The sequence below is a fragment of the Protomyctophum parallelum genome (assembly GCF_964188405.1).
Source record: "Protomyctophum parallelum genome assembly, chromosome: 3".
NCBI lineage: Eukaryota > Metazoa > Chordata > Actinopteri > Myctophiformes > Myctophidae > Protomyctophum > Protomyctophum parallelum.
This window is the reverse complement of record NC_139698.1, coordinates 37,953,462-37,969,978: the sequence shown is the minus strand read 5'-3', so window position 1 is coordinate 37,969,978 and position 16,517 is coordinate 37,953,462. Positions and strand designations below refer to the sequence as shown.

The 16,517-nt window shown below is 43.1% G+C and overlaps 1 protein-coding gene across 2 annotated transcripts in view; it reads left to right on the top strand.

The window, feature by feature from the left end:
• The window catches only part of cdkal1 (CDK5 regulatory subunit associated protein 1-like 1), a 337,631-nt gene that overhangs the window by 70,855 nt on the left and 250,259 nt on the right, over window positions 1–16,517 (top strand). For both annotated transcript variants that reach the window (XM_083760475.1, XM_083760476.1), the window contains 2 exons: window positions 5,758–5,854; window positions 11,365–11,413. In XM_083760475.1, the coding sequence (XP_083616601.1) occupies window positions 5,758–5,854; window positions 11,365–11,413 (146 nt within the window). The remainder of the gene's footprint in view (window positions 1–5,757; window positions 5,855–11,364; window positions 11,414–16,517) is intronic.

Below are 16,517 nucleotides of genomic sequence, written 5' to 3'. Positions count from 1 at the left end.
ATATTTGCTTATTTGCATAGCCATGAGTTACTAAATTGGTGCTACAATAGTGTCAACAGTAGTGTCTGAATCCAGCAGTCATCTATTTAAATTGAAGCTCACACGGAAGAATGCAATTACCTGCAGTTCCAATAAGTGGCCCAACACAGGGAGGCTGCCAGAACCTTCACTAAAAGGATATTGTGATGTCACTCTTTCACTGTTTTTGTTTCATTGGCACGTTTGAATGTCAAGGTTTCAGCCTCCAGGAAGAAACCCTAAATACATCATTGCACATAACAACCACACCAAGGGGTCTAATGAAGTACTTTCACCTCATAAACACATAAAAACCTGGAAAAAATACAAAAATCTTGTCACTCCATCTTCAAATAAACACTTTATCTTTTCAATTGCTAGTTTAAAGTCTATTTTCAATTATCATGATTTATCATTAATTATCATTTTTAAATGAATGCTAAAGTAGGGTATGCTTCTAGGGCTTCTACTGGTTCTGCTGAGTGAAGACCCGCCCTCACTGCGGTTGCAGCCGATAGTCATTTCCGTTTTTTTTTCTCCACTAGAAGTTCCAAGATGGTGGATTATTTTCTGGGGATCCTGTGTTGATTTTGCTTGGCACCACTTCATATTCTGTACATTATAAATTGAATGTGACACTAAATGTCCATTGGCTGGGGAGGGACACTGATATAGAGAGAATGACAAATTCTGATAGGGAAAGCATTAATCCAGATATTCTCAGACAGTTGACAGAGGATGTGATTACATACAATTCTGCCTTAAATCTCCTTCACTGGAGGAATTGGAAAGAGGCCATTGAGAGAGGACTAACCAAATTGACAACAACATCATCAGCACCAGAGCCAGGGACCATCTAATGTGAGAGTTTAGGGATAATGGTCATTCATAGACCGACTCCTACTGAGGAGCAGATGGGGGTGAGTCAGTGATTCATATGTCATCAAAGCGGCACTAGACCTTAGCAGAGAAGAAATTAATTCACAAAATGTCTGCTCGAGTGGTTACTTGCCACAAGAAATAGTTTGAAGTGCATATGGAAATATAAATAGTTGGGTAAGGTTTACCACATGGAGACGATTCATATGATATCAGATGACAAGAAACCCACATAAATTGAGATTGTCATTCTGTAATGTTATTACTATTGATTTGTTATGTGGCAACTCCAACCCATCTGCCACCTAAAACATTGCCAGTAGTCGCCGGTACTGTTACCTCAATTTTCTTTGTCTCTCTCTCTCTCTCTCTCTCTCTCTCTCTCAATTAAATTCAAAGGAGCTTTATTGGCATGAGAAAACATACGTTTACATTGCCAAAGCAATGTAATCTCTCTCTCTCTCTCTCCCTGCGTCTGTACTACTCGCTTTACATTGACATTGTTGACACTCCAACTTGTTCTAATACTGATACGTGTGGGAAATAAAGCTGGGTGACACGATTCACAATGTCGGTGCACTAACTGAGACACCAGGCGCCCCAACGTGGATGAAAGTTGATAGTACTCAATTGTCTTTCTCTCTGCTGTCCTCATGTGATTTTCTATCTTTTAGATCCAGACCGATATATCGGTAGCCTATAAATGTTTTTGCCGACATCGCTATTTTGCACCATATGTGTACAACGTTTTAACCACTTTCAATCTGGCATCCCTAATTTGGGCATGTCGTAATGGGTGGAAACAGTTTCTGTACTGTTATACTCTCTCCTCCTATTCCTCCTGTCTCTACACTTTGCCCCAGAGGGCCCCGCAGTTGTATTATTGTACATTGACGCCTTATGTTGCCTTTGTCTGTCTTCAGGTAGATCCCCAGTTCTACAGACCTATCGTGTGCACTGAAAGCAGCTGTCTTTTTTTCGCTCACTCACCCACTGAATCAGAGTATTTAATTTGCTTTCCTCCTGCTGTTCATTTACTCCCACTGCTAGCAAAGTAGGACACAAAACGTCTGTCTGACTTAGAAATGTACTCAAATGTACAAGCAAGAACAAGAGTTTTGTTATTGTAGAAAGACCATTAAGGAACTGCTGGCCTGACCTGCGCTGAGGCCGTTTAGTTGTTTAAAGAGCAAAATGATGACTTAGTAACGGACCCAGAGAGGGTCTCATGTGTGTCTGTGTTTACTGCAAGACTGATAGCCCTGTCTAGAAACCATACAAGTGCAAGTGAAGTGGAAGATTTAATATATTTATGCACGCATGCATGCATGCAGAGACTCGCATCTTAATTGCTCAAGTTGATGGGTACTTAACCTCGGCCCTTTCTGCTTATGCTAATGACAAAAGGTCAGGGGTGTCTCTGATTGGTTCTGCTGGTCTGCACTCAGTTAGAAAACGTGTCAGGGTAAAGGAGGTGGAGGAGAGGACAGACCACTCAGGAGCAAGGGATGACGAGAGGCTATACCGCTGCGTTGGATATACCGTAATAAAGTGGAGGAGAGTAGCACAGAGTAGACTCGAATCTGAATACAATAGTGTAGAATTCACTTACTTTTGAGGTTCCAAAAAATATTTAATAGCTAATATATACTGCTGTAAAATGGTATACAGAAAGGATATTGCATGCTATTTTTTATTTTATATATTTAACTCATTTGTGTGTGTGTGTGTGTGTGTGTGTGTGTGTGTGTGTGTGTGTGTGTGTGTGTGTGTGTGTGTGTGTGTGTGTGTGTGTGTGTGTGTGTGTGTGTGTGTGTGTGTGTGTGTGTGTGTGTGTGTGTGTGTGTGTGTGTGTGTGTGTGTGTGTGTGTGTGTGCGCGTGCGTGTGCGCGTGCGCACTTAGCTGCATACACAAATGTGGATGAGAATATATAAATGTTACCATTATGTTTAACTATATTGCCATCTTAACAAGTTTGGGTTTGGTACACGAGACTCAGAAAAACACCTCATTTACAGTAGCAGGACATCCCAGCTCCAAGCTGAATCTAATCTGTTTCCCCATACATGAAGCAGTGCTTATTTACATCACATGTTTGTAATTTAGCTGGTAGTCATACTAATAGTGAACCTCAACATATTAAATACTCCTATTATATTGAAGTCCATGTGTTAAAAAGTTGTAGTCATGCTTATATAGGTCAGGCCTTGTGTTCTATACAGTACCTGCATTCAACGTCATAAGCCAGTCAGTCTGATCAATTCAACAGGACATTTGGTCGTGTCTAATTTGACTGATTCACCGTGCCCACTGAGCTGTTAAAAACCAGTATGTACAGCACAGTCCCGCTTACTGCATATACATTCAGCAGAGGTCATACATGTATGCATAGACTTAGACCGGTTCGTGAGGCCGTTTGTCTCCAGTGTGTATGCAAGTGCTCGTGTGCATAATGTGCGTGCACGTGGACGTGTGTGGACTCGGGGCTATACACTGCAGTAACACCAACTTGACAGGGGGCCGCAGAGATGTAGGGCGAGGTGCCAAGCCAAGGAGACACACATACAGTGTACACACACACACACACACACACGCCTCGTCCCCTGATCTCAGGGGACATCTGCTCTGGTCCGGGTCACTGGCAGTGAGATCGCTCGCTCGGCCTCGAAACAATCGCCGTGGCCGACCACATCGCATAATCCTATCCCATCCCATCCAGGAGCCGTGTGCGACATGATTGGCCTATTCCCCCTGGGGCGCCTAGGCGGCGGCTCAGGCACTGTTGCCTGATTCGCGGTGTCAGCTGTGGCTGTGTGTGGGCGTGCATGCTGTGTGTGTGGGTGTGTGAGTCTCTACAGGGGTGGGTGGGGAGTATTTGGCACATTTTGGCAGGAGACACTATGAATTATGCAGATCCTGCTATAATGTGTCCTGTGTGCATACAGTGTGTGTAGGTTCTTGATAAGAAGTGCCAGGGAACTGGAAACTTTGTAGGCACACTCTGACTGTCTGACTCTCTCATATCTATTATTTCAGATTAATTTAAAAACACTTCACCCTGACAGCTAATTCCCACTCTCTCTCTCTGTCTCTCTCTGTCTCTCTGTCTCTGTCTCTCTCTCTCTCTCTCTCTCTCTCTCTCTCTCTCTCTCTCTCTCTATCTCTCTCTCTCTCTCTCTCTCTCTCTCTCTCTCTCTCTCTGTCTCTCTGTCTCTCTCTCTCTCTCCCTCTCCGCCCGTCTCTCCAACTGTCTCTTTTCTCCCTTGGTTCTGTACTTTCATACACCAATTGAGTCAACCAGATGTTTGTGCAACTATTTCACCTCAAATCATGAATATGTAGAGATGGACCCTTAACATTAATTACAATAATAATAAGTACATGCCATTTAAAACAAGGGGTGTTAGTGAATATATTGATACAGAAAATGTAAGTAATTAGTATGTAATATTTATTGAAACACCTTTAAAATGAGATTTTTCTAATTATCCTGTTTGTAAATTGAAGACAAGGAATTCACAGAGCTTCACAACAGGAAACCCCTAACTGCTGCAAACATGTACTTACAGTTGAATTATCCCTTCTTTATAGGCCAAAGACATTTGCATGGGAAATGCCATTGGAGATATTTGACATGCAGAGAGACTGGTTTCACACAATGATTACATACTGTACCTGGCAGGAGTTCTGTTTGCTTAGTGTCCCCCCACCATGAACTTTAAGTACTATAGTCAGTCACTTGATCACTAGTAGAACTCAATGCTAGGACTAATCCAAGTTTTGCCGAAACCAGGAATGTACTGAGTGGTACTATTATCCACCCTCTTTCCAGTCCAGCTCTACGCTATCCCACTCATGACAGATTCAATGTGAAACTATAGAATGAAACTGCTGACCTCATTTGTAACAGTAAACCTTATTAGATCGAATACACAATTTTATCCTGTCCGCTTGAGCTGAAACGAGGACTGAGAAATCGATCTTTGAAACACTGCTGTCAAAATATACATTTGAATTAACTATATTTTTCACCTCTCCACCCCTCATATCTCCATCCACGCCTCCTGCTCACTCTTCTGGTCTCCGGTGATTTGCGTGATAATGCAAACAGGCTTCACATTCAGCCGCACGTTAATCTCTTCTCTCCAACCCATCACTCCTCTCTCTATCACGCTCCCCTTACACCTTCTACCACTCTGCCTTTTGTTTTGTTTTGCTGAATAATACAACCAGGTCCTGAATTAGAACCCAGCTGACAGTTTGTGTGTAGCTTCAGTGCTCATCCCTCCCTCTCCTTCACTTCCCTCCCTCCCTTGTTGCAGCTGTCAGCAGGCTTCATTATTAAACATTCATACAGGAGTCTGGGCAGCTTTTCCAAAAGCTCTTGTCAGACAGACCGAGCGTCTCAAATCAGGCTGCCTCTAACCAGAGGACACACACACACACACACACACACACACACACACACACACACACACACACACACACACACACACACACACACACACACACACACACACACACGTTTTGCCCTCTCTTGTGTCACCTTAAGGTTGGAGTTTGTTTCGGGTCATTTGTGCTAAATGATGGATGAAGTTACCTTTGCACTTAGAGTACAGAGGTGCATGGCTCCCTCACTGTTATTTTGATTTTGAGACAAAACAAATCAATCTTGCATATTGGACAAAAACATCCGGTTTGTTTTGCCCTGAAACACTCGGTAAACTATTTTATTTAGTTTCAAGATGGCCCCAACGCTACAGTAATTCTTTGTGTGCAACCGTGCACATAGTGTAAAGTGCTGTATGTGGGATCTAATGTGTGTGTGTGTGTGTGTGTGTGTGTGTCTGTGTTTATAGGAAAGCCCAGGACCAGCAGAAGAAAGTAGTGCTCGCAGGTTGTGTACCCCAAGCCCAGCCACGCATGGACTATCTCAAAGGCCTCAGCATAATAGGGGTGAGTGTGTGTCCGAACATGTGCTAGCGTGCGTGCGCGGGCGTGCGTGTGCGGGCGTGCGGGCGTGTGTGTGTTGTATGTGTGTTGTATGTCTGCATTTAATCTCCGAGCCCAGCAGGCTCACTGGAGTGTCCAAATGGCAGTTGCCGACACACACACACACACACACACACACACACACACACACACACACACACACACACACACACACACGCTACTGGACCTGGCTGCCGTCCCGCTGTGACTGTTCTCTTCAGGCCTACCCACTGCTCACTGGATCAATAAACCTCCCTGAGAGACAAGACCATGACTGCTGATAGGAGCATGCAGAGAGGAGAGGAAGGGGAGGCGACAATATAGGGAGGCTGAGAGGAGGAAAGAAGGAGACAAGAGAGGAGGAAGGAATATGACAGATTGGAGGAGGATAGGGGGGAAGATTTGTATATAAGAAAATGGGAGGAGATGAGCAAGGCGGTATAGAATATATTGCTGCTGTCGGGGAGAAACCTTGTATCTCCATTTCTCCAATTTAAGTTTTTCGAGAGTTAATGAATGCCATTTCCTGAAAAGTAACACTATTTTTTGGACAAGGTGATCACCCGACAGTGACAATACTGTAGAATGAGTAATGCTGAAATGATGGAGGGACGGAGAAAAACGGGAATGGAGACCGGCTCATAGCGAGGCACAAAGAGAAACAAGTACTGTATATGAAAGGATAAGATGGCATGAAGAGTGAGACTCAGTGAGTACGCAGATCCCTGCTGAGTTGTGTGTCTGGGATGGTGTTCCTCAACTCTAGCCCACTGTACAATGTGTCACTGTTGGGGGGGGGGGGGGGAACCTAATAAGTCCTAAAGCATTACTTTTCATAAAGTTGAAAAAAAAGAACCTGTATTCCAATGTAGTGATTATTTAATTCTCGTTCATACTTTTCATTGGTTACAAATTACAATACAAACACACCTCCCCCCATAAAAGTAGCTAAAATAGCATATCTATACTGTACAAGCTCACAATACATCAAATTTAGACACGTGTGTGAGCTTGTAGATTGCCTATTTTTGCTACTTTTGTGTGACACTACCATTTGACAAAGTCGGCAATCATTCATGAAAGAAAAACTCTAAGAAGGTGGAGGGAAAGGATTTGTGTCTGACAGTGATGATGATAGATCAACAGTGCAGACTCGTGTAGTGAGGTGGGTCCAATCGTTAGAGGAGGTGAGTCACTGGACAAGTGAATGCAGAGCTGACTTTTGTTGGCTGGCAACCTGGAGACACATGGGTCCTTTCTGTTCTCTGTTCTCTTAAAAGGATGGCAGCGTGCACTCTGCCCCCTGTCTGCCATGGTTAGAGAACACACAGGGTCACGGACAACAAAGAGGCCTAGCTGGAATTACATCAGGTGCTGCAAGCAAGGCACACACTGCCAAGAACTGACCTCATGGGAGTCACCAATGTGAGCAGGAGTCAGGACAACAATGGAGAAAATCGATGGTGCTATAAAAAAGGTGTTTTAGGCAGCCGCTACTGGCAGTGACGCATGCTCCCCCAAAACAATGCTTCACAAATTATTTGTGATGCCCTGACATTCTGTGCCCAGAATGTATACTGTACATGTGCTACTTGTTTCTTTAGCACTTTAATTACTCGATCACTTAACCTGTTGTTTGACTAGAGTTCATGGCACTCTCCACCCGAGTCACAAGTCACACTTCCTTGTTTTTACCAAGGACTAAGGACAGGAAGCGAAGACTGTACGGTGGACTCCATGTTGCTTCCTGGAAGGAAAGAAACATTCGCAATGGGCTAAATGCAGCCAACACTTCCGCGTTCAGCTTCCTTGGTCTCAACTGTGCATGTTTCTTTCCTTCCAGGGAGCAACATGGAGTCCACCGCACGGTCTTCGCTTCCTGTCCTCTATTAATAGTCCTTGGTTTTTACTCGGTCAGTCTCTGTGACGGGGGAATACGAGGCGCTTGATGTCTTTTCACATTCACACTCATTTGAGCGCGGGCAGTGCTTAGACGCCCGCACGGCCAGGGTTTCTAAGGCAATCAAGTGCTCCCCTTCCCCAGTTCAGCTACAGAGCTGCGGGATCAATGTAACGCAGCTGGGAATGATATAAAGTCATTGAAGGTGTAGCCTCGGAAACCCAGACGTTTTTATTTCCAGGGAGGGAAAAAAAAGTCTGGGTCCGAGTCCACTTCAATTCGGCATAGAGTAGCGCAAACGTCGATCACTCTCTGCTGATTTCGGATTGTCTGCATCTTTGTTAAATTGACGCACACATGTGCACACACACACACTCCTCTCTCTCTCTGTCGCTCTAATTAATCAGTCTCATGTCGCGCAGATGTGTCTAGATTCTCCCGGCGGATCTGGCCGGGAGCTGCCTATGCCATAGAAAGCATAGGTGGACCCCAGGCTATTGAAGGTGTGGATTATCGTGAGATTTACTACCTGGTCTAATCAGAAACCAGCCAATAAGAATCAAGTATTGGGACTAACCGTTTTAGAATGTATATTTAATTACCTACTCCTAAGTTGTGCTCCATCAATGCATACAGTAGTAAACTTAAATTTACGCTCCAAAATAGTCAAGCTGCCACAAATGAATTCCATAGATGTTAATTTAAGTCCATATTATGTGCTTTTGTTTTCCTGTACAGTAATTGAACAGTTGGCCTACCGTTTTAATAGTTCAATATCCCATGTTGATTACTGGCATTTACTGCCACTGTGTTTTAAAAGGCATGGGGTCCTCAAATGTTGCCTTACATATATTTTACCATAAATAATGTCATTACATTTGAATAAATGTGGCATGCCAGCCTGTAACATAATTACTTAGAAATCAAGTGGCATGTATGTGTAATATAATTACATTCAGTTATACAGGCTTGTATGTGTAACATCCTTCAGGCAGGCCGATGTGGAAACAGCTGGTGAGTTTACCACTGCAGGCCCTCTCCATTGTCAAGACTAGATTGAATTATGCATTGATATACACACAGATGGATAGATGGATGTTGTGCACTCAGGCACGCACGCGCACACACACACGCATGGGGCACTCGCAAACTCAGGAAGCCATATATACGTGCATGTGGTTCACAAGGACACATGGCCCCCATGTATCCTTGGAAGTTAAAATCAGCCGAGGAACGTCATTGACAGTTGGTGGGATATGCAAATAACACATGTAAATAACCTGAGACTAATTTGCATGATGTGATTGCTGTAACGGATGGAGTGAAGGGAGTGGGAGACAAAAAGAATAACTGCCAACACCTGTTTTATTCACTCATGTTTAATAACGAGTGTGTGTATTCGCCCATGTATGGGAGTGAGTGTGCATGTACTGTATGTGTCTACTTGTGTCAGCTTTTTCCGCTTGTGTATAATGTTTGCTTGAATCAATGGGAAGGAGAGCTTCAAAAAGTCACGCAAGCCCACAGTGATTCATCTCTTTCTGTACTGAACATGTCTCCTCCTGTATGTAAACCACATCACACACATAGTATGCTGTTGGCTAGGTAAACGTAGCATTACAATGGGAACACGATGACAACAAAGCAAACACACAAATATCACCATCCAGAATAATCAGTTTGTTCCTATGTTTGGTTGGATATATACAGTATACAGTATGACCGCCTAATTCTTTGGGTCATACGATAAAGTAGGTCATGATGGGTGATATGTCCATCAAGTATTTGTTTGAATAAACTGGATTAAAGATAGAATGAGTGAAGAGTGTTCCGACTGAGTCTTTTAAAGTGATGCATGCAGTACATTCAGAAGGTTTAAACATCAGGACAATTGCGTTCAAGCATACCATTGCATATTATCATTAACCAACAAAGTTGTTTGTCTTTAATAATTCTCTCCAATTGCTATCATGCTCTTGCTTATACTGTATGTACAGTAGGACCCCATGGTGCTCTGGCTCTTTGACAGTTGCATTGTGATTGTGATTAAATGGGGGTCCGTACAATAATTATACTTGAAATGAAACGGGTTGAGAATCACTGCTAGAGCCGTGAACATCTTCTCTTATGGGGGTTTCTGGCATATCTCTTCAAATGGGGGTCCGCAGGCTAATTAGTGTAAATTTGGGGGTCCTTGACATGAAAAAGTTTGGTAACCTTTTATGTAGACATCCCATTATCTGGCAGTTGTTAGGGGACATCACAAGGTTTGACATATTAGGATTAGATGTAATGGAAATAAAGCTCCCAAACTGGTGCATTAATCTCTCTCTTTCTCTCTTGCTTTGTCTTGCATTTCTTCCTATTTTATCCATCTATGAGGAAATCAGTGAACAACTAAGTGCAGTCTCCCGTAGGCCACTGATACTGCGTGTGCGACTGCATGTATGTGGCTGGCTGCCCACTGCTGTTCTGAATAGACCCAGAGAGCCTGGCCATTAGAAGAAAATAGGTTTTCTTGTTCTGGTGCTTACCGTGCATATAACTGATGCCTGCTGGACTGTGTGTGTGTGTGTGTGTGTGTGTGTGTGTGACTGTGTGTGTGTGTGTGTGTGTGTGTGTGTGTGTGTTCGTTCATGTTAGAAGGATTGCTCTGTGTTGGAAGTAATTGTCCTGGAGATGTAGTGTGTGGACGCCGGGGCACAGAATGTCACCTCTAAGAATAGAATGTGTGAAGATCAGATTGAAGAGACCAGGGTGGGAATGAAACAGGAGCAATAATGGATCGTCCCACTTCCTGCCTCAACTCTTTTTATTTCCCACTTTCTTCTCTCTCCCACACACCCCACCCCCGCTTGCTCCTTCCCCTGTCATCCAAATCTCCTGCTCTGCGTTTTGATGTCTACCTTGGGAACAGTGGTTTGGTAAAGTCATGACGTGCTATCAATAGATTAGTATCTCTCTTTATGAGACTTTTTATGACCCAGCTTGGACCATAATTGCTTATTGTCTCTACTCCAACAGTGTTCCCCTTTCCTAATTATAAGCTATTATCTCCAGTATATGTGTGTCTGTCTGTTTCTTATCTTTGGCTATTTCGCTTTCTGTACCTGTCTAGGGTACAGTATGTACTGTATGCTTGCCTGTATTGCTTCTGTCAGGGGCTTTCACTTATGTTTCTCTGTTGTCTTTTTTTCCTCTCTGAAAGTCTCTCTTCCTACCACTGTCTCTTCCAGCAGTTGATCCCCAATCATTCAAACTGAGATTCTGTCGATAACTAATATAAAGTGGTCTTATAGTCACATACACACTTGATTGGGTAGAATAAATCTATATCACTGTGTGTGTGTGTGTGTGTGTGTGTGTGTGTGTGTGTGTGTGTGTGTGTGTGTGTGTGTGTGTGTGTGTGTGTGTGTGTGTGTGTGTGTGTGTGTGTGTGTGTGTGTGTGTGTGTGTGTGTGTGTGTGTGTGTGTGTGTGTGTGTGAGATTTTGTGTCTGCGAATTGTCCACAATATTGTGTTGTTGATCATGTGTACATATTATGTTATCAATAACCTCTTGTGTGTATTTCAGGTTCAACAGATCGATCGTGTGGTGGAAGTCGTAGATGAGGCTGTCAAAGGTATGACCAGACACACACACACACACACACACACACACACACACACACACACACACACACACACACACACACACACACACACACAAATGAACAGGTCAATTTTCGTGTTTGTGTAAACAAACATTGAAGACCGAAAAGTGAAGATGACGAAAGCAATTGGCTGGAATGACATTTTGTGATGATTTGATTGGTTGAGCATGGAATGTGATGTACAGTATGATGATAAGAGTGCCCCTGACTTCACACGGGTGTGATTTATTTTGGTGAACGAATGAATAGGTGAATGTGCAGTGTGAGTTTCTTGGTTGATGAATGTATGGTACAAAAATAATATGAGTAATTGATTGATTGATTGAATACTTTATTGTCAGAAATGTAATCTGTACAGGGTACAGTCAAACAGAAATGTAATCAGTACAGGGTACAGTCAAACACACAACGAACCAATGGGATTTCATAGGGGTCATTTAATGAGATCAGTGCAGATTTGCAAAAAATCTTTTTCAGTCTTGGGAATTTGTTTGCCTTTAAGCCCTGCATCTTGTAGAAGTGTCCTTGAGCAAGACACTGAACCCCTAACTACTCCAGATGAGTCGGTTGGTGTCTAGCATGGCTCATGATTTTGAGGCATGCATCGTAAAGCTCTTTGAGTGGCAAGAAGACTAGCGGAGCGCTATATAAATGCTTCCCATTTACCATTTGTCAGGCTTTCTTACAGCCTGACAGGAAAAGACGTCTGATAGTGATTAGGTCTGCTAGTTAAATTCTTACTGAAGCAGTGTTCTTAATTGCTAATACGAACCAGAATTCTGTGTGCATGCGTGCGTGTGTGCGTGTAGCTGTGACAAACCCCCAATGTTTCTCTAATGAAGAAGAGAACGATTTAGCTTTTTGTGTGCGTATGAGAGCACACATTAACATGTCTCCCTCGAAGGACGCTGAGCTGTGTTTTAATTTTACAATGTGTCGTCAATCCCTAACCCTCTGGCAACGCACGGACCCATGCACGCACACACAGCTGAGCTAGCTGGGGAGTTTGGGGTACGGATTGGCCTTCTCTGGATGTTTATTGTCCTTCATATATCCCACTCTTCTTCTCTGACTTCTATCCTTTCCTTGCATTCTCTCCCTCCTTCATTCTTTCCTTGCACTCATTATTCTCTCCTCTTAATTTCTTCTGTCCATAGAAGGTCATTTCCCCAGTATCATTAGTTTTTTTATGAGCTACTATAAAACCCGAGAGCTGTTATTTCAGCGTGCAGACCAGAGCAGACCTCGAAGTCATGGAGGATTTAATATTACTAATTGTAGTGCTATTCACTAAATATACAGTATGTGCTTCTGTTGTCTGTGAAGTTTCCACACATGCCAGGAGTAAGGGCATTCTGTTTCTATTCACATGCCAGGAGTAAGGGCATTATGCTTCTATTCCTCCAGATGAGACTATATTTATTTTGCACCGTTTCTGAAAATGTTGAAGAACTGCAACAGCACTGTGGGGATACTAGGCTACTAGCACTACTATTCACTTGCCTACTGCACTGCTTCACACAGAGCTCGGTTTGTATAAGTCTGTCAATATTTAAGGCTGTACAGAATAGTTTGAAACTTAATTCATAACATTTAACATTTTAAAGCAACATTTGAATTTCACACTTTACTATTATTATTATTAAATTATAATTTGATATTGCATTCGATATTTAAAGTGATAGTAGCCGATCTACAAGCTTGCGACTATCTATTATCCAATATTGCATTGCAACTTTTCAGGAATAGAAATACTGCAGTTTCTATTAGCTTGGATTCCCTGTTGATGATGTCACTGGTGGACAAGTTTCTGAACAGCCCTCCCATGAGACGAGTAGAAAGTGGTATTTTACACATTAGTGAGGACCAATTATACGAAGTTGCAGTTGCAACTTTTATCCATACATCACACAACTCTGTATACATTATCTCATAGTCATAGTCATGTGATCAACACGGATCTGCATAATTTCCCGTCTTCCATCCTGATTGGCTAAGATTGGCTTTTAAAGCTCACATGATTGAACAAAATGCCACAAATCACAAACACAGTGTGCAATTTACGTGAAATTATACACGGACATTTCCACTAGGCCGAGGACGACGTGCCACAAATTTTTTTCAAAATCAGCCTCACGGTGGCGCTATAACAGGGCAATTCCTGTTTTTACCTGTATACATCTTATGTACTGTATGCGCACTCCCTAGAGGCAATGGAAAAACATTTTCCCTGCATCCCTCCACATCTGCCGGTTATAGCGCCACCATGAGGCCGATTTCTGCAAAACACATTGTTTATGTTTGTCGCACAGATTTCATCCAAATCTCACGCAAACCGGTACACATGATCTCTGTAGTCATGTGATCAAGACGAGTCTATTGGATTTCTCCATAGAGTATTAAAAGGATAGAGACTGACCTGACGCGAAGCTCCGCCCCCTCCGCTATTCATGTCAGTGGAAGTTGCTCAGTGGCGTTTTGAAGCACCCGTAAGGACCGTCTATTTCCGCCTTTTTTCGCCGATTCAGCATTTGGGCACCAAATTTTGGTGCCCAAATGCGGAAGTGCAGCTGGGCTTTAACATTGAGCGCTCGGTTGCACGGTTCCTCGTCAAGAATCCACGGGTCCGCCTGCAGTCCTTTCTCTTACCACTAGGCACTAGGGCCCAGCGCTTCAACGTTGGAGTGCCTCACTGGCCCCTTGGATTTCTCAGATTCTACACTGATTGGCTAAGATTTCCTTCCAAAGTTTTCAGGAGTGGCCCGCTTTGTACAAAATGCTGGCTGTCCTGCTCATCCAGAATTCTATCCTCAGAGATGCTATGAGTGATCTGGCTCTGCATTTCCTCAACAAAATGAAGAAAATTGTTGCAAAAAAACAAAAAAACAAAAAAACATGTTTATATTACTCCTAAACATTTTGCCAAACATCACACACACTCCTATCCTCCTGGTGGAGACCTGTGCCCAGAAGGGCACTTTTTCTAGTTTATAATACTGTTGTCATGTTGACATGCAGGGTCATTTAATCTGTGATTGTATGCACTCTTTAATTAATGTGCCAATGTGGATATTGTATTTCTATCTGCATTTATGCCCCTTCATATGTTTAAATACATGAAACAGTATTTGTACCCTAGAGTGGGAGATTACTGAGCTTAAAAAAGAGCTGATTTAGTGGAAGTTTTAAAATAATCCCCCCAAAGTGTTATACAGTATGTCAGAAAATCCTGTCACTATTTGCTTTCTTTTTTCTTTTGAATAATAATTGTGCCCCCCAGAATGTTGGCATGTGTGTGATGCCCGTAGGTGGGAGGTTGGCTGCCTGGCTGAAGGCCACCTTGATCATGGTAGCTGTTGTGGAAGGGAGACGACATTACTCCAGTCATAAGCCCCTTTCTCCAACCTTTAGGCCACCACCGCTGTCTGTGGCATTATTAACGGTGACACAACTCGGAACACAGCTCGCTAACAAGCGGGCCTTTGGCTACATCTTCAATGCTTTCACTGCAATACCAGCTATGTGAAAGAAATCGGTAATGGCACGCATGTGAATAAACATGTTTACAAGGCCACCCAGTTGGCTTTTATGCCCATTTAAGGATGATAACCACCGCTACCCGGGACGGTGTGTAATAGCATTGCTTGCTGTATTCACTAGCTTTTGATCTTTGGGGGTTATTCACGTTATTCACGCTTAGAATGCTGCCACAAAGCAATCTTCTATGGCAATGATCTCTGCTCCAATCTATTAGTGAAGGGCTACACACACATGTACCTGTTTGATAAGTGTAGCTGTCACAATATATGAAGACAGTCCAATGGTAGTTTGAAGAGTAAAATGCAGCTGTTGCACAGCCCCATTGTGGGCAATTAATGAAGGCCTCTCTTAGTGGTTGTGGAATCTCATACTCTCTAGCCGGTCTTATTGAATACTGTTGGGATTCTTAAAAGAGAAAAAAATATCATCCCTGCCACACGACACAAAGCCGGCTAAATAAGGTTGTATTCACTATTCATGCCTTCTCTCTCCAAGCAATCTGCCATAGAAGTGATCTCTGCTCCGTTCCATTAGGAAATAACTTGAGCCTTTTTGTTTGTTATGAAATGGACAGTTTGGATGTCTTCAGTTTTTTCCTATATGTATTTCTCTCTGACTGTCTCTCTCTTTGTCTGTCTCTGTATCTCATGTCTCTCTTTCTCTCTCTCTCTCTCTCTCTCTCTCTCTCTCTCTCTCTCTCCATACTGATCTGGGTAGCAGATGCTAACCTTGGATAACTGTTATACGCTTTGTGTGTGTGTGTGTGTGTGTGTGTGTGTGTGTGTGTGTGTGTGTGTGTGTGTGTGTGTGTGTGTGTGTGTGTGTGTGTGTGTGTGCGCGTGTGCGTGTGAGCGAGCGAGAAAGACGAGGCCAGGTTAATGTATCTCTTTAGCTTCAGACCAGTTTGCTGTAAAGCCTCCACATAACCCTCTGATCCATATTTCATCAGGACAAACATATACTGTTTGCTTGTCTATATGCTGAAATAGAGGAGGTGGATAATTGGAGGAAGGGGAGAGAGATGGGAAGAGAAGGTGGTGATGGTGAGGTCAGGGAGCAAAGGAGGTGGAAGTCCAGGTATTAAGGAGTTAATTATCACGTTTGGAACACAGTGGAAAAAAAAAAAGATCACTGCCATTTTCAATAAACTTTCCTGTGAACGGCCACCAGTCTCTAGGTGTCTGGAAAAAAATAATCTGGATGAAACAATGAAGCTCTGGAGCTTGTTTCCATTGTGGTCCTTTAATGAATCATTTGGTCATCAACTTCAGAGTCTCCGGAGGTTTGCCTGAACAAAGGTTGGAAACGTTTACGCACAGCGAAGGACAATGGAAATGATGATAGAATGATATGTAATAAACATCAAACACACACATGATGATGATGTCAACATAGCTGGAGGATAAAAGCTCACAACAGGCCCCTGTCCTCCTCTATACCTCCTTCCCTACTGTTATTTCATCTGTTTATCCAGCCCTACTTCCCTCCTCTCTAGCTGTTCTGTCCTGGGAAGGTTCTTTATGAGAACGGGGGA